At 27.7% G+C, this 22,760-nt stretch overlaps 1 protein-coding gene across 2 annotated transcripts in view; it reads left to right on the top strand.

The window, feature by feature from the left end:
• Positions 1-22,347, top strand: part of LOC107443149 (photoreceptor-specific nuclear receptor) — a 58,540-nt gene extending 36,193 nt beyond the window's left edge. The window contains exons 4-8 of one of the 2 annotated variants that reach the window (XM_016056922.3): positions 1,861-2,064; positions 18,193-18,443; positions 19,116-19,362; positions 20,287-20,392; positions 21,721-22,347. In XM_016056922.3, the coding sequence (XP_015912408.1) occupies positions 1,861-2,064; positions 18,193-18,443; positions 19,116-19,362; positions 20,287-20,392; positions 21,721-21,853 (941 nt within the window). In that variant the 3' untranslated portion in view covers positions 21,854-22,347. The remainder of the gene's footprint in view (positions 1-1,860; positions 2,065-18,192; positions 18,444-19,115; positions 19,363-20,286; positions 20,393-21,720) is intronic. The other variant, XM_016056932.3, reaches the window with a different exon arrangement.
• Positions 22,348-22,760: the final 413 nt, after the last annotated feature.

Raw genomic sequence — 22,760 nt, 5'->3', positions numbered from 1 at the left:
GCAAAATTTTTCTGCACATGCATTTGAATATAAATTTCTGAGATTTTAAATCTGTTATTTTACCTTAATTTTAATTAAAAAATATTTTAAAACCTGCTGATTACCTATAGTATAATTAAATTTCAATATAATGCATGGCAACTGTTGGTAGTTTTGAAGTTTATATATTTTCTTGGCAAATTTCAGTTTTTGACATTTTTGACGGGTTTTTGACGGTTTAAACCAGTATTATACCCTTGTCATGTCAAAAACCACTTTTTGACGTCAAAAACCCAACCCTGACTGTAGACTTATAAAATATCTAATTAAACAGATTTCTTAATTAAATTTTTTTAGTCCTTTTTTGTAGTTTTGTAGTACGGCTAAATGTGTCGTAATAATTGTTCTGTAATAATTATTCTAGATTTTAATAGGAGATGAATTACTTATTAATAAGGGTAAATTGTAGGTGAAGTCTAACCTTTGTCAAACTACTTTTGGAAATTTGTATGAAAATTTCCTTGCCAAGCAGCTTTTAGTTATTGAAGAATAGATTAACTGATATTTTTTTTAATGAACTTGATCTAGATTCTCTTAACTCAAGTTGACACTTTGTAATTAAAATTTTATATATATATATATATATATAAATAAAAACGGGAATATTTTTTAACGCGCTGGCAACGTTTAAAAACGGAAAAAAAATCTATATTTATCTTTAAGCAATTTTCTTCTGTAAGAAATAGGGTTTTATTCTGTAGAATTTACACTTATTTTCGGAATGTGGAAGGTAGAGTACAGGATTCTCTAAAATCCATGATCATGCCTAAAACAGCATGCTTGAATTTCGAAAATTCCTTTTTTTTAAAATTAGTATTTATCGGTGAAAGGTAAAATTATTTACTCACCTTCTTTTTTTTACGTAATAATAGAAGTTCACCGTATTAATGCGAAAATAATTATTGAAATAATTGATTTCATTCTTAAATATATCTAAATAAATCGGGGCTTCTATTATCTTTTTTGTCACGAATTCATCAGGAATAAAAATAATTTTTTTCCCTTACAAAACGTTTGCGTAACTCTTTGAAGCAGAATTTTACATACTTTTTTTATTATTTTGTATCAACCTACAATAAAATAAGTGAAAAATAGCGTATTTACCATTTCAGTAATTTTTGGTTGTGAAATACAGTATGGGACACCGGCTTCTTTCTCTAAGTTAAAGGTAAAATCTTTCAAACAGGGTTCATTTCCGAAATTTTCACTTATTTAGATCGAAGAAAACCATTTAGTAATCATTGGAATTTCTCTAATTTTTAAGATCAATTATCGATAAATTTTTAAAGATGAATGAAAATTTTTTTGTTGTTCAAACTACTTTTTTGGATTGTATATTTTAATGAAAATATAACTTTGATGAGTTAAGATTTTTTAGTAGCTATTAGACTATTTTCATAATCGAAAAAAATTCTAAAATATATATTTTCTTTCAATTAAAGAGTCAGAAAAAAATATATATATGAAAGGACTCTTGTGTCCCATCTGTGTCACATGATTATTGCAAAAAAAATTTGAAAGTAATGTTTACCATATTTTTATAGAAATTTCGCATGCAAAATTTACCAGCACGCACATTACACATTGGTATACAACAATAATTTTTAAAATGCAATGAAACAAGCGTTAAAAAAAATTAGCATTCTCTTAAGTTTCTCAGATAGTTACAAAAACATTATTTTCGGATCTCCACCCTTTTATAATCTTTGTTTATCACATCCGTTAATTTCCTTTTTTTAAACATCACCGGAGCATAAAGAGTTAATTTTATATATTTATAGCACAGAATAAATGATTATTTACAATTTTTTTCTCATTCAGCTGTTCAAAATGAGCGTCAGCCGCGGAACACGGCCACGATTCGGCCGGAAAGTTTGTCCGAGATGGAATCGGAAAGGTTGCTGCGCGATGGAGTGGCCGCAACCGTGGCCGCCGTCGGTGTATATCCTCCTCCACATCGTGTGCATCATCTTCTCGCAGATGCTACAAGAGCTAAACTAGAGAGAGATCATGACCATAAAGAAGGTAAGGGGGAAACACGCCTCTTTTCAAATCCAACTTTTTTTCTTTCTTCCCTCTCTCTTCTTTTTTTCTCTCTCTTCTTTCTTTTCTTCACCCCCAACATCTTCTTTATTCATTATTTAAATTTGATTTTTTTCTTTTTAGTTTTTTTTTCCTTTTGTTGTCGATTCAGCACTATTTTTCCCCTGTTACTCACCCGCAGCCACATAAATAAGACATTGCAATAATTACATAATACTTGAATTGTTTCTCAGCATATTTTGAAATTAAAAAAAAAAAATACTAATTTGGTATAGTTATATAGTATTTGTTTAGTTTCGTAAATGATCAGTTCTTATAGAGGGGATATATTAAATGGGTCATCTTTTATTATTTCCGTAGCAATAATATGTGAAATACGCAATGATGAATAAAAATTAATTATAAAAATAAAAAAAATACTCATACTGAAAAAAAAAGAAAGGAAAAAAAAAAAAAAAACAGTTTTTCTAACAACTAAATGTTCGAGGTTCAATTTACTATTCTTTTTTTCTGTATGCTAGTTACATTCATTTTAATTATTTTCGTAAAAATATTTTGATTAACATACAACCACTAATATATATATTTTTTTAAGAAAACATTCACTGGAAAATTACACATTTTTTTTCAACAATTATTTCTTATTATGGAAATATGTTTGCTGAGTTCGCTTTCATGACTTCGGTAACAATAATGAGTGATACCCGCAATTACGAATAAGAATTATATATAAAAATAATTAAAAGTTGGAAAAATATACAGTTTTTTTTTATAACAAATAATCGATGTTCGATTTAACATTTTTTATATGAATATATAAGTTAGATTCTATTTAACTATTCCTGTAAAAATATTTTATACAATAAACATCTACGAATGAAAATAATAATTAGTATTTTTTTTAAAAAAAGCTTTTGCTAGAAAATTAATGAATTTTTTTTTCGGCAACTATTTTTTACAGTAGGAATACATTAGCTGGGTTAACTTTTATTCCTTCTGCAACAATAATGTTTGATATACACAATTACGAATAACACATTATTTATAAAAATAATTAATAATTGAAAAAATTTATTTTTTTCAATAACTTATAGTCGATGTTCAATTCATAGTTTTTTAAATACAAAAGAATTTTTTAAAGTATTTCATCCTTATTGTTCAAACTCTTCAAGGATATTATTATCGTGGTTTTAGTAAAGCATTAAGAGAGAATGTCTAAAAAGGACGTGTTAAACAAATATATTGACCTGATATTAAATGAAGAACCTATACATTCTACAATATTCTGCAGATTGGGAGCTTTAATATTTTGATAATTTGGAATTTTACATTTTACATATATATATATATATATATATATATATAATTTTGATTATATAAGCAAGTTATAAATTTTAATAGTTTAATGCCACGTTATGTTAAATAATTGAGTGCNTATATTATTTTTTTCTCCTCTTAACTTAGTTTTAAAGTTTTGAAATAGTATTTTACATTAAATACATACTGGAGTTGTTAACTCAAAATTTACGCCGTATACATCTCACTTAATTGATTTATTTGAATAACACTAAAAACGAGACATTTCTTTTAGACATATTATAATTTTTAAATTATAACTATAAGGGGCACTCTTAACTTAACCGTATCAAAAGGTTAAGAAGTTTGAACTCGAAGACTGAATGCATTAAGAAAAAAAATTTTAGGAAAAGGTTCTCACACAAGAAGCTGATAATATTAATTTATTTCGTTCTCTGTAGTTGCTCATCTTTATACTTTTAATAGCACTTTCACGAATATTGAAATTTAGCAGTAACACTTACGTTTTATAAAACAATCAGATATTTTACATTGCAGAAAATGAAGTTGTTTATTAAGTTATTGAAAGGCGTAAAGAGCATAGTGGAAATAAATTATACTTACTTTGAATATTTACAAAGGAAAATCATTTTAACTTCTAAATATAAGCATATATAACTATGAGCAATTAATATCAAAAAATGAGAAGGCACTGAAATATTTATGCAAAAATATTTGTTTGGAGTTATTAAATAATAGTCTTCTTTTTTTTTAAGCAAATTTTTAAAAAAGAACTTTAAAGCATCCATGCAAACGATACTAGTTGATTAAATTACATATCGATATTTTTCTTCATAATTCCAAAATATTTATTTTTTACTCCGTGATATGAAGTGCATCAATTTGTTAAAACAAAAAATTCTGTAATTACTATTTCATAAAAGTCTTAATTTTCATAGATTTACTGAAAATTACTAGCTAATTATTAAATTTATTAGCTTTAATTTCGCCGGTGAAATAATTCGTTTCGTACCAAACTATAAAATCTCAGTTTTCAATCTTCATTCGAGTTTAAACCATTTGGTACAAGCCAATTTTATCTGCTTTAATAACAATTGTCCTAGTTCGTGAAAGTCTTTTTATTATCTCATACTTGTTTTATAGTAAAATAAATTGAATGTGCTATGTTTTAAGAAAGTAGTTCAAATTCAATGAAATTGTTACTAATGTAAAATTAAGAGAGGATTTATAATGCAAAAATTAAAGTCACATGTTCTAAAGAAAGTATTAAAAATAAAAAACTTGCAAATCTATTCATGCAAAAGTGTTTTATCATTTCTTTTCTGGAAACCAACACTACTTATATGAAGAGGGGAGGGGGGGAATTATTTTCAGCTAACGATTTGAGGAATTGCATATTTTTGAATTCATTCTCACACAAATTTTATTATCAATTTTTTAACAAATACAAAGTTTTTAAAAAACAAAATACGATACAAATACTAGTACGATTTATTAAACAATATCAATGAAAGAATTTCTAATTTGCATAAGGACAAAATTTAATAGTTTTATCGTATTCTCTTTGAACTTAAATGATTATTTTTCTGGTTTTTTATTATTTTTATTTATACTGTAGTGAGAATTAAAAAACAAAATTTAAAAAAATGGCGAGCATTATTTATTAACAACGCATGGAAGTATGTTTTGAGCAAACGATAAATGGTGCCTTTTTCGAAATCGTTTTCTCATTAGTAGTCTTAAACAATCGAGATCAATCTTATTCTCGGTTGTGTTAAGTTCGAAGTAAATTTTAACATTCTTTTTTTCTACCAATCTACCAATCTAACTTTCATTATTTGCAACGTTTACAACTATATATCGAAAATTTCGGACTGCGCTGTAGTAAAAAATATTTACTAGTTTTCCGCGCTTGACTTCTAGGGGACTAAGAGTAAAGAAAAGGAATGAAATACAAATATATTCATTCGTCAGTAAAGCATACGCTACATTTTGTTAACGGAACAAAATAATAAAACGGGATTTTAATTTTTCTATTTGTATATTGTTATGATTATCCTTAGTTTTCTAATAAATAGATGGTAACTTACCATAGCTAAAGTTTTTTTTCACTTTGAAGCATTTATTGTAAATATTTAAAGACGTTTTTAATGTGTTTAAAACATTTCAAAAAATTGAAGGTTTTAATTGCAATTTCAGAAAAATGGATCTTTAAGTATATAGCTATAAAAAAAAGTTCTAATTATTAAAAAAAATGTTTTGATGAATAAAAAACGTTTCAAAGTGAGAAATCTTAGTACAATACGAATAAAAAAATGCTACGCAAATAGTTAAATAAATAAAAATATTTGCTTATAAAAACAAACTTTTTTCTTTGAAGATGTGTGGATTTTCTTTAAGTTGGCTGCGGGTGTCATAGAAAATTTAAAAAATTAATTTTACTGGTTTTCTTTTTTTTTTAAATTCCTATTTTTATTTAAATTTTTGTTTAAAAAAAGTTTTTTTTATTAATTTAATATGTGGAATTATTATTTATTAAATGATTAGGTCAACTTAATTACTGAAGTTGAATTCAAAATAACCAATATGTTTGGAATTTTTAGGAGTAACATTTACTTGATTTCTGTAGTAAAAAATTTTCTCATTTTAGTTTTCTATTAATATTCACTTCGTTTATTTGTTCAACAATTTTGAGGAATCACTTTTTTCCTGCTTTTTAACCTTTTTTTTTATTCATCTATTTTTCTCTTAGAATATTTTATAAGTCACATAGTTGCGAAAAGTATTTAAGAAAAATTTCGTTTAATTATTCATTACTTTTAAGCTATTTAATATAAGCTTTATCAATAACAGTACCGTTGTTTCTTTCTTTCATTTTCAACTTTCGTTTAAACGAGACAAACTAAGGCTTTAACATTTTTAATACACTACAAAAAAAAGTAAATTATGAACCGTTAGTCAGTTTACTTGTTTAAAACGATGTTGCTCATATTTATCCTGATTAGTAACAATTCTAATCCACGTTTATGATACATATAAATAATAATGTAATCAGTTTAAATTAATAGCTATCAGAGGAGGAAAATTTGAAGTAATAGAAGAGCATAATTACAGAATAACAAATTGCTACAATTTTAAATTATAATCTAAAAGAAAATGAGGAAAGTTTAGAAACTTTTAGACCGACATGCAAAATGCTTTAAAACGTATATGCTTTGTTTTCCACTATATTTCGATAGTAATAAAATTCATGTATAACTCTCTTACAAACAATTGATAAAATCGACATTTATTTCAATTTCTGTATTTTATTATGAAAACCTGCTTTATGAAACAAAAATATCGTAAATGTTTAAAAAAACATTAAATACTAATTTCTTTAGGTATGGAAATGATGTAATTAAAATTATATGAAGTTAAAATATAAGCATTTATACAAAAGCTAGATTAATAAGCAAAAGAAGGGGACAAAATTTTCTTTAATTAATTTTTAATTCTAATTAATCTATTCAGTTTTGCATTTTTTTTTCTTTTGATCTTTAATGAGTTCAAGATAGAAAAAGAGTAGTAACAAAATAATAATATGTAGTCGATTAGTAGGTAATTCTCACGAGTTTTTGTGTGAAACTAAGAATGCTTCGAGAAAGATTCCTGCGAGTTATTTAGGAGTATCGTTGGTTACCGAGTTATAACAAGCAATGTTTTTAAATTAAACTTTAATATGTTTGTTTCTTTCAACGTGTTTTCATTATCTGAATCAAATTAGAGATTTTATTCTTAGAAAAAAAAAATTATTTCATAAATTATTGGGTACCTTGAATCTTAGTTTAAGAACAATAATTTGAGTATTTCATAATTAACGCGTTTCTTATGTGACTAAATTTAATTTTAATAACATCTTTATATGTAATAAGGATTGTTTAATAAATAAAAAGTAGTGTCCTTTATTTAAAAAAAAGGAATTGGTACTATTTATATTTTCTCCAAAAACTTCAATGTGCTGAATTGAATACTTTTTATATTATTTCTTTTACACTTTGCTTTCATTTTTTTAAGCATTTCAAATAAATAAGAGGCATTTTTTAAAAAAAAAAATTTCCCCCTTACCTTATTGTGACAATTTATTAATTTATTTTTATGCGAATTCATAAAAATAAACATTTATCAACTTAGAGCGTTGATAAACTTCAGAATTGTTGAACAAATAGGTGCAATAAAAATTTCTTGTAGTGAAGTATTTTTTAGATGCAGATTATGCATTGAAAGTCTAAATTATTCTATTATAAATTTGTTTTTGTTATTATTTTTTTATCAAATTCAAAATGTGCCAATAAACCTATCAATTTTTTTAATCGCTAAAATAATATTCGATTTGTTTATTTATTTAAAAAAAAGAAGGAAACTCTGTGTCAGAAAATAGTCGAATATATACCTTTTTTTCAATATTCGATATTAACATAAAAATATGGATCTTATCGATAGCTAAACTACAAAACTCTTTTTTTTTCTTTTTTAAATTTTTTTCTAGTACACGCTTTAATTTTTTCCCCCTTCAACTTTGATTTTACCGTTTGCCTTTTGACGAATCTTGGATTATTTTCAAACTGCAGAAAACAAAGTAAAGCAAATAAAAAAAAGTTAAAAAAAAACCGTTTTGAGCGAAAGGATATGCAAGCGGATTTTAATTTCAGAATGACGTATGAATGAATTGAATCATTGATCGAATATATTGAATCATAAACGGAAATCGATAAATACTTCTGAAACTCAATTAGTTTCAAAACTTTTTTTTATTCATTTAAAGTTGAGAAATAACTAAAATATAATTTAAATATTTAAAAAAAAAAAAAAAATTTTTTTTTTGATTTTTTTTTCTTTGATTTATCAGTTTTTTTTTTAAAAAAAAACACACATTTAATTCTGCCTTATTTATGTTGCAAGCTGTTTCTTACATTTTATTGTGCACACTTTTTATAATGTATTCGACAGTCCTCCAAAATTAGGAGATTGTTTTAAACAAAAATTTCGTGAGAGATCTAAGAATGAATTTTTTTTTCATCACATCCCGATACCATTTTTCTGCTAACATCAAATCTCAAAATTGTTTCGATTCTATGAGACTTCACAATACATTTCGCATGTTTTTTTTAACGTTTTTTTTATTTCCTTTTTATTTTATTCATTTATTTATTTTTTTGCAAATACCATGCATTATTAAAACTGACATAGGACTCTGATATAAGAGTAATATTCATCGATCTCTCAATTTGAATTAAAACTGCTACAAAATCAGCCTAAAATTTTTTGTACATTTTTGAATTAAATAATTTTTGCCTGTTCAATCAATCTTTATCAAGTCACATGCTTTTGATATCTCCTTTTTTATAAGATTTTTATTAAAATTATTTTTGATGATAAATGAATGATTATTGATACTAACAATTTCATATCATCAGTCAAAGTTCTTTTGAACTTGCTCTGCGCATTTTCTTTCATTTGCTATTTATGTTAATGTGAAATTTTATAAAGATTTCATAACCTTCATATAAAAGACAAATGAGATTTTCAGAGACCCTGTATACGCTTTAGAGATGAAAAATATTACAAATAAGTAAATGAAAGCTTGGAAAAAAAAAGCTAATTCATAGCAATATGCATTAAAAATTTAAGAGATTAATGAACCTCTACCCCTCGTTCAATCTTTCGCAATCAAAATGCAACAAATAAGAAGAAAAAATTACTTTGATTTGTACTAGTATCAGGTATTTTTAATGTTTCGACTTTTACAATATTAAAATTCGCAATTTGAATATAAAATTGACATGAGAGCTAGAAATTATAGTTCTTTCAAGATAGAACAGTAAAAAATGTATAAAAATAATCACCAACAAATAAATACGCAACCGTCTCAGGCTTGCGTGATAAAAAAAACTAAATTTCATTATGAAATTGATAATTAGATGTTTGAATTATGGGTTGATTTTTAAATTTTTGATGCATAGAATAATATACCGTAAAAATGACTTAAAAGTGTTACTACGAACATGAGGCAGGTTATAATTCATCAATGTATAAAATGCAGAACCAATAATTATAACACGGAAAAATGCTGATTTAATCGAACTTGTGAATAAACAACTATAACTCAATTTATAGTAGTGAAATCTTTTTTGAAAATTATAAGCTCTTAACCCTTTGACGCAGAATTTTTATTTAACATATTTTCATACTTATTAGATTATTTTGTAGTAATTTAGGTTAAAATAAGTTAAAAATATAAGGTTTGCATTTTAATAATTTATGGTTATAAATTAAAGCGCAAAACACCGGTGTCTTCTGTTTTTTTTTTTTTTTTTTCGCGTTAAAGGTAAATTCTTTCAAACACGACTTACTTCGAAGCAGTAATTTTTTAAATTTGCCCTTATTTGCAGTTATTTAGATCTAAGAGAAACATTTATTTATCAATGAAATTTCTTTAATTTACAAAATCAATTATTGATAAATTTTTGATCACGAAAAATAAAATTTCAAACGGTTTCTTTGGGGGGGCGATTTTATTTTTTAGTCCAAATATAATTGCGTTAATCTAACAGATTCTTTTCTAGCAACCATTAACTTCTATAATTGAAAAATACCCAAAATATATTTTTGCTAGTAATTAGAGTGTCAGAAAATATATATATAAAAAAAGACGCCGGTGTTTCATCAACGGGATAACTCTCTAAGTTTCTGAACGAAGTAAGAAAGGGAAAATTTTACAAATTAATTCTTTAAAACATTAAATCCTTCTGGAATGATTTTGTTTTTAAATTTTGTTTTTATTTATTCTGAAATTATTTGAGGGATCGAATAAAACCAGAAAAAGCATAGTGAAAGTTCTCAGAAGTTTCATAACATGCTTAGTAAACTAGGAATATGTGAATATACAAAGTGTAAACCTCAAAGTAATGGCACCGAGTTCTAAAAAAAGTTTCTGTAATGAAAAAAAAGGTAATTTGCACAATTCTTGCAGAATAATTTCGTTAAAAAAATGGGCTTAGAAATTTGCTTGAAATAACTAAAGCGATTAATTTTAAAATACTAAATTAAAAGTATAAGAATTATAATCTTGTTTTATTTACTTCATTGAAAAACTCATCATTTAGATAAGAACAGTTAAGACAAGAAATTAAATAAGCTTTTTTTTTTTTTTTTGTAATTGAAAAAAATGTCTATCATAATTATTTTTCGCATATGTTTCTCGAAATTACAAAAATTTTCTAAAAAAATATTTTAAATATCTTAAGGTATAATAAATAACACTCTAATGTTTATCAAATAATGAAAAAAGGGTAAATTAAAAAAAAAAACATTGTATGCCCTTTCTTTTATTTGCAGTTTTTTTTTTTTTTTTTTTAAATTTCTTTAGTTTTATAAGGGAACACGAAGCGTAACAGCCACTAAGGTTGTGGTTGGGGGACCCTAATGCAATTAACGAACATAAAAACTGAATTTACGCAAGTACATATAAAAGTTAACGAAAGCAGTGCAATAAAAAAGTATTAAAGTCTTAATGAGTGCAGTACCTGTAAAGAAAGATTAGAAAAAGAGGCTTAACTAAGGGGAGAGAGTACATTTTTAATAAATCAAATTGCATTTTCCTGCTCATAAAAAATCCAAGTATAGAAAAGACGAACTAAAAAAACACCTTAATATTCCGAAAATACGATTATAAAAATTAACGGTAGGTAAATTTCAAAAAGAAATGTTTATTAAAGCGCAAGAAGAGCTTTAACTCGCAAAAAAAAACTTGTTTTTTTTCCCTGGATCTTGTATCGGGAAAATTTAATTTCATAAAACAAAAGGAGGAACAGAAAAACGCACAAAGAGAAATATCTTTTTAATATTGAAATACCTTAGGGAGTGTTTTTCTTTTAAATAATTCGATTGCATTGTTTGAAAAAATGTTTTGTGTGAACTATTTGATTGTGGTGGTATTTTCGAATTGAAATAAGAAGTTTTTTGACGCTATATCCGCATCACTAAGTATTGTAATTCGCTAGATTATTTCTTTGCAGGCCATTATTTTTTCGAACGAAAAAAAAACTTAGTTTTTATAAATTTGGTTAATTACATCGGGATTAATTAATTATTTTATTGAAGATAAGTTTATCAATTAAAAAATTAGCTTTCATCGGGAATAAAATTTTTAAACACATTTCTTTTTGCTAAATAAGAAAAGAATTTTTTTTTATTAATTTCAATTAATAGCACTTCAACACAAAAAAAAGGCCTTGAGTAAATAGAAAAATAAATCCGGTATACAGAAAAAAAAAGCCTTTTTTGTTTCATGTTATTGAAAAAATTTTAATGCGATATTTTTTATAAAAACAACTAAAACTTTAAAGAAAAATATTTAGATTCAATGATATTTAGAACAGCTACAAAAACATCGAAACTATATCTTTTCTTTTTTTTAATTCCTTTCTTTTAAAAAAAATATTAAGAGCTGCTACTGAAAATTCAACTTTATGTTACATTTTGCTTTGATGCTTATAAACTATAAGACTATAAACTACTAAGACTATAAACCACAAAAATTGTAGAAAAATATACAGAAAGTACGACTTATGACAAAAGAGCGAAAAATCATTTCTCATTTAAACTGAGTAAGAGTCGTTAATTTTTATAAAATCCTTTCTCATCTATTTTTTCTAATTGAGTCACACATTCAGATTCATTCATTCATTCTTCTTCTCATTGTTTTTTTCTAATTGAGTTTCTGCAAATTTTAGGTTTAATTTTTACTTCAAGTATAGCTGATTATTTTTCAAATGCAGGCAATTGTTCATTTAGTTATGATTAATATATTGAAATATTCCAGTATAAAACTACTATAAATATATAATTCATTAATTAAATGTTCGTTGTTTCGTAAAAAATATCATTTTTTAAGAAATATCCAACGATGAATGAGAAGCAATCACGGAGGTTGACGAGAGGAGCGTGAAATCACCTACTATTTAATAAAAATTTAAATTTTATTTAAAGTAAATAGTTTTTAAAACTGAGTTATGTATTAAATTTGAAACGAATTTATTAACGCATAAGTACAGAACAAAATTGTTTTTAATTTCTACCTAATTTTTTTTTTCTTAAATTTCTGAGTCCTTCACTTGGTGAGGTAACTATGATAACATTTTTATTGCTATGATTTTTTTAAGGACAGGCTTTTATAAATTTATGTAAATAAAATAGAAAAGCTATGTTACTGAACCAAAAGTAAAAAATTACTACACTTTCTATGCAGCCGGTTGGTAGGGCACTGGGCCCATGTCACAGAGGGCGTGGGCTCGATCCTCACTAGCCGAAGACTCCCCGTGTCGTAAATGGTGACTGCTGCACGTTAAATCTGTCGAATCGCAAAGTCCTCTATGTTCCCATAACAAATCATACCTCTGGGGGTACTGATACAGGAGTTTCCTTGTCTTCTGAATCAGTTCGAAATTACAAGGTTACGGAGGTGAATATTAGTAGTCGTAAACCCAAAATTGGATCAGCTGTTCAACAGCGGTTATATATACTTTCTAGGCAAATTTTCCATATCGTATATATTTTTTAAAATCAACAGTTAACTTCAACAAAGAAACCAAATGTTTTTCAGAACAAATGTTTTCACTAAGATGTTAAATTAAGGAAGGCATTAGACAGCCCATTAAAAGTTTCAATGTTTGTTTTTTCATTTATTCCACTCAGATCCGAGTTTTAAATAGTGACAGAAAATGTGATTTTTACTTTAATAAATGTAGCTTAGAAGAAACTTAACTTAATGCGAAATTGTTTTTAAAAATCAACAGTTAATTTCAATATAAAAACTAGATGTTTTTCAGAATAAATTTTTTCCCTGACATATTAAGAAAGGAATTAGACAGCCCATTAAAACTTCGATATTTATTTTTTAATTTATTCTTTTGAGACCCAAGATTTAAATAATGACAGAAAAATTATTTTAATTTTTTTAAAAAATATATAAACCTTACAAGAAACTAAACTCATAAATGCGATAATTTTTTTTTCAAATCGTCAGATAATTACAATATAGAAAAAAAAAACTGATGTTTTTCAGAGTAAATGTTTTCACTAAGATGTTAAGGAAGGGATTAGACAACCATTAATAAATGTTTCAATGCTTATTTTTTAATTTATTCCATTGGGATCCAAGCTATAAATTATGACAGAAAATGTGAATTTTACTTAAAAATATATAGCTTAAAAGAAACTAAACTCAAAATGCGATTAAAATTTTTTTTTCGAAAATCGACAGTTAAATTTATTATAAAAACTAGACGCTTTTCAGAATAAATGTTTTCACTAAAATGATAAGGAAGTTATTAGACAGTCCATTAAATGCTTCAATGTTTATTATTTCATTTCTTCCATTGAGCTTCAAATAATGGCAGAAAATGTGATTTTTACCTAAAAATATGTAGTTTAAAAGAAACTAAACTCATAAATGCTCTAAAAAAGTTTTTTTTAGTTTTATATTTCAATCAAAATATTATTTTTTAATTTTTTTGATTATTACATTAAAAATAATAACTTTTGATTTTTGGCCTTTTTTTACATATTGTAGATTTTTTTTACAGTTTATTTCCTAACATTTTCGCTAGGAAATAAATCCATTAGATTCTTAATAAGATAAAGAAGTACCTCTAATAAGGGACATTTCCAAATAAGGTACGCTATCTGTTTAAAGGAGAATTATAATGAACCTGATCCGCTTGTACCGGAGCCTTTACCACTTGATAAGGTACTCTCTATTTAAGGGATATTCTCTGCTAAAAAATGTTTCAGAAAATAATATGGAGATGGAGAAATACAAAATAAAAATTTAAATATACTTGATTAACATGTTTATCTCTTTCTTTTGATACCGGTTGCTCTAGAGTACAGAAGAGGAGAATAGTACATTAGGAAAAAACAGTAAGCTGAGGAACAATCAAAAGGAATTTCGCTTTCAGAAATTTTTTATTAATCATGGAAGGGCATTACGGCCCAAGAGCTGTTTTGATGGTGTGGATGATTTCAGTACAGAAATAGACATAAACAAACGCCCGGAAATAGAACGAAAAAATGTCCCTAATCTCAATACTAGCTTATTGTTGATAATCCGTCGGGGTTATATTTTTGAACATTTGATTTTGTTTTTAAAAAAAACATGTAAGGAAACAGGAATAAAAACTGAATTTTTTTACGCTTCATAAAGCATTTATTCTATTATTTGATCATGGTAAATATTGAAGTAATATCATTTAAGATAAATCAGACTTTTATTTTTTTTAAATAAAAGAGACATGATTACCGAATTTTCAAAGAAATAGCTAATTTGGATACTTGATTTCGATAAAATGTTTATTCCTGGTTTGTGGTATTATTGCGTTCATAGCATAGCCAAATTGCTATAGAGTAGACCGGATATAATATCCCGGAAGTTTAGCTGAGGGAAAAAGTACAGCTCCCATTGCTATAGAAATCACCATCCATTGATGGTAACAGGAGTCAATGAGATAAATCACTGGACTATCCTTTGATAATGATGAGTTGTTAATTCAAAGGAACATTCCAAAGTGTATAGAAAATTTTTATTTTACCATTTTCAGTTCTTGTTTCAGCTGTGATGATGGATGGATTAGTGTAGTTATATGCATGGTGTCAGTTTTACATGCAATGTATCATTGTTTTAAATAGAAAAATAATAATATTACAAGAAAAAGTTGACGCAAATAATCTAATAGAAATTGGAAAACTTAATTTAAGAGATTTAAGAAAGAAATTCGGAATAAATAAAAAATAAGCAAGAAATGGGCCAAACGATAGAAAAGGAATAAAAAAAAATATGGATTACTAATTAAATACCATTCTTAAAAAACAGAAATATTGATTTGTAGTATTTAATAGTTCTGTTAGAACAAGACATTAATGCAGGAAAAGACAAAAGAAGTTTCGGCGAACCGGAGGCTACAAGTCAAAAAATCAAATAGTTGGTCAGACATATTTAAGCATAGGCTAACGTTATTTGTATGACTATTTGTGGTGAGCAGTTATACATAAGAAAGTTAACTGTAAAATATTAATCTAAATTTTGAATTAAATTACGTAAAGAATAAGGGAAAAAACGTCTAGTCCCGGGAGTCTTTTATTGGAAGGTACTATTGTATTTATTTGCCATAAAATTTTGCACAAGTTTGCTTGAATCAAATTTCTTACCGTTGGTAACAATTTTCTTTGTAATTAAAAATTCAGACCTACTTGAGTAAAAGAAATTTTATTTTTACATAAACAATCGCTTGTTGTTGTCTCTAATGACACTTGGAAAAATCCAGTTCGTCAGCAATTAACCTTGCGAATTAATCCGGAATGTGCTCCTTTCGTTCAGAACCCCACGGATAGATGGCAGCATCACTTACTCATGAGGCCACTTTTTCAATTTGGACATGGATCTGAAGAGGGAGGGAATTTTCTCCATATCCTTGTACTGCTCAGCGACCAACTACAGGACTTCCGATTCCACAAATTTTGTGAGCGCGTATATCGCATGTAGTCGGTGGGTTTTAGTGGAGTCGGAGGATCGAACCCGTGCCTGCGGACCGGAGTTCAATTCTCTAACCACAGGACTACCACGGCAAACGATCACTTTGTAAAGGCATACAAACAGAAAAAAAACATAAGATGTTACTTTTTAAGCGATTAAATTATACCGAATAATGTTCACTATATTGGACGCTGGGTTTTAGGAAGTTAAATAGAAATACAACTTAGTTTTAAATGATTGGCAAATAATTAACAATGCATAGTGAAAAATATAAATCATCTACAAGAATATGGTTTGAAAGATAACACCAGACTTCAGTTATAAAACTATAGTTTTACAGTTGTGTCATATACAGTCATGTCACATCCGTCCTCGCTCACACAGGGTGAGATGGGTCATTTTCCTTGCAATTTCAGTGTATTTTTAAAATTAATTAATATTTTAACAATGATTGAATTATTATTTTTCAAACGTGTTGAAATAGTTTAAAAAATGATTCTAAGATTTATAAAATTGCGCTTGTAAAAGAAATAATTTAAAAATGTAATCGAAAAAAAAAATGGACAATAACGTCTTAATCTTCCTCATCATGAGTTACTATTATCATAAGACAGATAAAATGTTATTACTAACATGCTTTAAGGATTGAAACATTTGCAAACGCGATTGTGGAAATCTTTTATTATTAGCCATTAATTGTAAAATAACTGAATTCAGACTTTTTAATTCACTTTTTTTAAACTGTTCAACAAATAAATTAACTACTTAATTTTTGCCATATTTCTAATTTAAAAAAAAGTAGTATTTTTCAACTGAGCAAGTTATTCTTCCGCTCCATTTCCGAAATTGATTAAATTTGGCACCCTCGTCCGTAGACCTGCTAAACTAAGGGCTTTTAAATTTTAGACCAAGTCATTAAAAACTGCAGCAGTGCTAGAGGTCTAATTGAAATTGACTGTCCCTGCGAGTACAAACCTTCATACTTTGAGACAAATATTTTCTTTTCGGGTATAATCTCATGTAGGTACTTGAACTGAGTATCCCAAAAATAACCGATTATTTGAAAAATCAATTCAAGAATAACGGAATAAGAATCCTGTTTACAAACTGATAGGAAAACGTTAAGATTAAATGTAAGCATGAACAAATTTGTGACAAATATATGGTAATAGATACCGAATGTTTTGAAAATTACCTGCGATTTCAAAAACTAATAAAGGTAAAATGAAAAGAGAGAGAGATGTGTTCGGTTTGCTGCTGTTTTCACCAAGAAGTTTGATATTTTCTCTTAATCAAGTTATTTAAAATTGGTTACAAAGTTTGTCAAGAGATGGCGCTGATAATTGCAGAATTGTTTTTTAAGGTAACTAATATTTGCAGCAATAATGGGACTCAGACAGGGGACAAAATTAAAACAAGCTCACGCATTTATTGCAGTTAGAATGATCTAAAATTCAAGAGAAAACATTTTTCCAGTGTGCAGCACCATCTATCGAGGACCCTTGTACCTAAACTTGAAAATGATAATTAAAGACTTCTCGAACAGAAAGCAACAAACTGCAATTTCCAGTATTTTTTCGTTCATCTATAATTAATTTTGCAAATCTTTATTCACTTTTAGAAAACAAATTAAGTCAATCTTGTAATGTAAAAATTTTATTCTTTATTAAAAATTTTATTTAAATTAATCCATTTTCCTTTACTTTTTAAAGCGACAACAGCATGTTATAATTTATAAAAACACAAAATTCTGAAAAGTTTATTATTATAAACTATAATTCATTGACTGAAAAACAATTCCGAATTTTTTTAAAAGGAAAATGAGTGAAATAAACAATTTATAGGCAAGAAACTGATTGATACAAAAAAAAAAAAAAACTTATTATAAAAATTAACCCTTTTGTAAATCGAATCTCTTAGCTGTAACTAGCGAACTCATAATATGAGAATCACGTATCCAACTAAAAATATATTGAGAAAGGGCAAAGAGCTCGCTTGCTTTCAATATTTATTTTGCTAAATCTATAAATAAAACGGTTTTTAACACGAAAAATATTTTTCGCAAGAGTCTCCCCGGTGTATTAACAATCTCAAGTTGAATTTCTCAAATTCACTCAAATCGCATTTATTTGGTTCAACATAAATCGATACTTATCTTTAATATGCTAATTGCAGAATTCGGAAGTTTTAGGAAGGAAGACTAAATAACTTATTATTTTCAGCCCTTGATGGACACATGGCAGATATGACCAGAGAAGAGATGATGGAACAAAGGCAAGGGATTACAATGGTTGGGCACAGCGGACCAGCGGTCAACTATTCCGGAGTAAGTCCGCAAGATGTGGGTCCTGTTTTTAGTTGTCCACCACCTGGCCAAGAAACAATATATGAGACGTCAGCAAGGCTGCTTTTTATGGCTGTGAAATGGGCCAAAAATCTACCTTCGTTTGCAAATCTACCATTCAGAGATCAGGTAAGATACAAATGCGACGCTAATGAAAGTTGATGAGAAAAAGTATAAAATACATAATTTCAAGTTGTGACAGCGCCACGCTGCTGATGTCACAATTGGAAGAATATTTGAAGAAAAAATTTTAAACTGAAATAAAACAAAATAAGTTATTATCTCATAAGAGAACTGAAGGGATTACCACGACAGAAGAAAACAGAAAAATAATAACAGTAAATGAAATACATAAGTAATACCTGGGGAATACAGAAGTCGAAAAGTTTGTAACAGGAAATATATAATAAAGATAAGAAAGAAAAAACACTAAAACGACATTAAAGTAGTGGCACTGACATACATGGCAGCTTCGTTAGGGAGGACACAGTGGTAATTTACCAACAACCGCAGAAACTGCTCCCGCACTGACTGCATGGTAATGCTTCTACTTTAATTCTTTTTAGTGCTTTTCCTTTTTGATCTTAAGGATATTATTTTCTGTTTTTTCGGATTCTCCTGTTGTGGTATTCCTTTCAGTTCTCTTATGAGGTAAAAACTTACTTTATTTCACTTTAAAAAAAATTTCTTTTGTTTTACTTTGTTTTTTTTCTTCTTCTTAATTCATTTCATTTCATAAGGTTCATTTAAATCAATGCTGGTTTTTCTTTTAAATTTAGTCAATAGATACTTTATTTTTAGGTCATCCTGTTGGAAGAATCGTGGGCAGAATTGTTTCTGCTATGTGCAATTCAATGGTGCATGCCTATGGAATCCAGTAATCTTTTCACACCAACAGAGCATTTAAATGCTGGACTTCCCAACGGTAAAGCAGCTCTGACTTTAGCTGACGTACGGACATTGCAGGAAGCATTGGCCAGGTTCAAATCTGTGGGGGTGGACCCTGCCGAATTCGCATGCCTCAAAGCTATTGCTCTCTTTAAAGCTGGTAAGTTTTCTTTAAGAAAAAAAAATAAAGCAAAAGCTTCATACCTTTTCTTTAAAAAAAAAGTGTTACAATATCTGTGCAGTATTCTTCAACTTAAACCATTAACAAAACTAAACATTTGGTATGGTTATCTATTTGTAGATACAACTGCAGAACTAATTTTTTGTTGCATTTACACAAATATGTACTGTCTGGCCTAATTCGGGTGTGGGGTTTTCAATTCTGAAATTAGTTTTGCGCCTAAAACTGTTGATTTTTTTAAAATGACATTTGTAGTCTATTTTTAAACTTGTACATGTCGGCAAAAAATAGACTACAAATGTCATTTAAAAAAAATGTAGTTTGGAAAGAGAAACAGACTGCACATTTAAAAACAGGCAAACAAAAGTATCTAAGATATATTGAAAGATCTCAGCATTAGAAAATAAAATTGCTCCCCACAGTGTAAATCATTTTCAGGGCTAGAAAAAGAAATTCTGAAACTTCACTTAACAAAATTTTAGGACTTTCAAGAAGGATTTAGTACATTTTTATATCATTTAAATACCATAGATTTTGATAAAATGGTATTCATTTCAGTTAACTTAACATCATAAGAAATCCAAACACAAAATTAAATTTTGATTAATACCCGAGAAGCATCCAAAATTATTTGAGGGTAAAATATTTACTTGCACTTTATCCAGACCTGAAAGTATTGTTCAGCGTCAGTAGAATTTATATTTTAGTTTTATTATGTATTTTATTCATAATTAATTATTGATTTTATGAGAAATGTCCAAATTTTATGAACATTAAGGCAAAAGTTAAAATCTAGGTGCTTTAGACATTTTAGGACAACTCTGAGCCCAGACACTATTTTATATTAAAATTTCATAAAGTTCTTATTATAAAATTGTACATAAATATTAATGTTGTTTTTAGACGCTCGGGGTTTAAAGGATGCCCACCAAGTGGAGGGTTTACAAGATCAAGCCCAGCTGATGCTACAGCAACATGTAAAGACTCAACATCCAACTCATCCATTTCGGTAAATAATAACAATTTTGCATATTTTTAAAATCATTTTTGAGACTATTTTTTTTAAAGATTAACTTGCTGACATCACATATAAGAAAATTTAATGTACATTAAACGATGCCCTCATCATAAACAGGGTGACTCATAATCACAGCCTTAAATGTATATTTTTAAAAGCCTCGTGAAAATGAAGTATAAAAATTACACATATTGTTAAAACTAGGACCCGAAATCGGAATTCAAGCTAAGAAAAAAAAACTTTTAAAATCTAACAATTAATGATAACAGTATGCAAAACATCAAATGCCAAATTAAGAGGCATGGTGGGCCAAGGAATAGAGCACTTGCCTCCCAATGAGGTGCCCCAGGTTCGAATTCCAGCGGTGGCTGGTTGATACAAATTCTGTTCCCGGCTCGCACCAACCACAATGCTGACGTCAAACATCCTAAGTGATGGAGGGATAATGGGTAAGAATCCCCTTGGCGTTAGGTTAGATGAGGGACGTTTGAGAGGTTTTCCTCTCCATCTAACGTAAATGTGGGTTAGTTCTATCAAAAATTTCTCCTCAAAGGCAAATTTCTCCCAATACTTGATCTAGGAGTTCCCATGTCTTCTGGATTGGGTTCAAAATTATGACGCAACAGAGTTGAACAATGGTAGAGTAAACTGAAAATTGAGACGTTTGTTCCAACGACTGTTATAAAATAAAATGCCAAATAAAGAGACGTGGTTTCTCAGATGACAGAGCGCTAACCTCCTAATGAGATGACTCATGTTTGAATACCAGCGGTGGCTCACCCCGACCACAGTGCTGATGTAAAATATCCTAAGAGGTAGACGGATCATGTGTTAGAGTCCCCTTGCCGTCAGATTAACAGGTTGCCTCTTCATGTAAAGCAAATGTGGGTTAGTTTAATCAAAAAGTTCTCTATGATGACAAATTTCTCCCAATACTTGATCCAGGAGTTCCCTTGTCTTCTGCTTTAGATTCAAAATTATAAGGCTACAGCGTTAAACACTGGTTATCGTAAACTCAAAATTGAGTCGAGGGTTATAAAAAAATACCATATGAAACTTTGAGGAGTTTCGAATAATCTTCTTTAAACTCTTCTCCGTGTCCTTCGACAATCAAACAGGTTTTGATGTTTTTTACTTCCCCTTCCTTATGTGGCATTTGAAGCCACATTTTTTTTTTGCTGAAAAAACATAATTTTTTTTCTGTTTCGTCCAGTACATAATATGTTACCAGGCTTTATAAACACCTCATGAAATTTAATATCCACTCTGTTCAGCTCATTTCATTGTGATTCATACTTAATAAAACATTCATTTTACAGATTTGGTCGTCTGCTATTGATGCTACCATCTCTACGCTACGTGCCATCAGAGCGCATCGAAAGTATGTTTTTTCATCGAACCATTGGAAATACATCAATGGAAAAACTTCTGTGCGACATGTTCAAGTGTTGAAAGAATATACAGTTTCGAACTTATTGCATTCACTAGAACGCACAATACAATGAATTTGTAGTTCAGTTCGATTCAGATAGCTTTATTTCTTCTTCTAGTGATTCTTTATTCTTCGCCAAGATTTATTATAAAGAGATTACTTCTCTTATGAATAGCAGTTAATACATTTTTGGACTTCATACATAATCAAATTTCTTAATTTTCTTTTCCAGACTCTTGATAATAAATGCCTCTAAATATCACTGCGTAAGTGCAGCAGTTCCCAAATGGTGTTCTGTGAGTTGGGAATTTTTTTTTTTAACCGGTAATGATTTTTTGAAACCTGTAATATGTTTGTATCTAATCACTAATCCAATATTTATTTAATATTAAGGTTATTTTTATGAAAATATTTACATAAAATTGCAATAAAATAGAAAAATTAAAAAACTAAATTTTTTTTCCAATAACTATACATTGAATAAATTACTAAACGATACTAAAAGAAAACAAAATTTTTTTTAAATTAATATTTAAATAAAATTAAATTAAATTTAGAATAAAGAATTATTTTTCTTTGATAACCTTCCTCACAATTCATAAGTTTTTTTTTTAAATCAGCATTTCTTAAACAGCAAAGCTACTAGACTTATGCAAGAAAACACATAGCCTCTGCGGAATTTCGATTCAACTGCATAACATAAAACCAATTTTGAGACTTGATGAAACAATGAAAAATTTAATTCACATAGCCTTTGCTGACTTGCAGTTTAACTGTATAACATAAAACCTAATTTTGAAACTTGATGAAAGAATTCCTTTCACTTTAAATGTTTCTGAACTAATTTGAATTCTTTTTCCTTTTGCTTATTTACACCTACTAATGAACGTTTTTCAAAAGTCAGGGTTCCAACAAAAGAAGGTTGAT

Source organism: Parasteatoda tepidariorum, chromosome 7 (assembly GCF_043381705.1).
Source record: "Parasteatoda tepidariorum isolate YZ-2023 chromosome 7, CAS_Ptep_4.0, whole genome shotgun sequence".
In the NCBI taxonomy this organism is placed as follows: domain Eukaryota; kingdom Metazoa; phylum Arthropoda; class Arachnida; order Araneae; family Theridiidae; genus Parasteatoda; species Parasteatoda tepidariorum.
The sequence above is the reverse complement of the archived record's forward strand: the minus strand, read 5'-3'. Positions and strand labels throughout refer to the sequence as shown.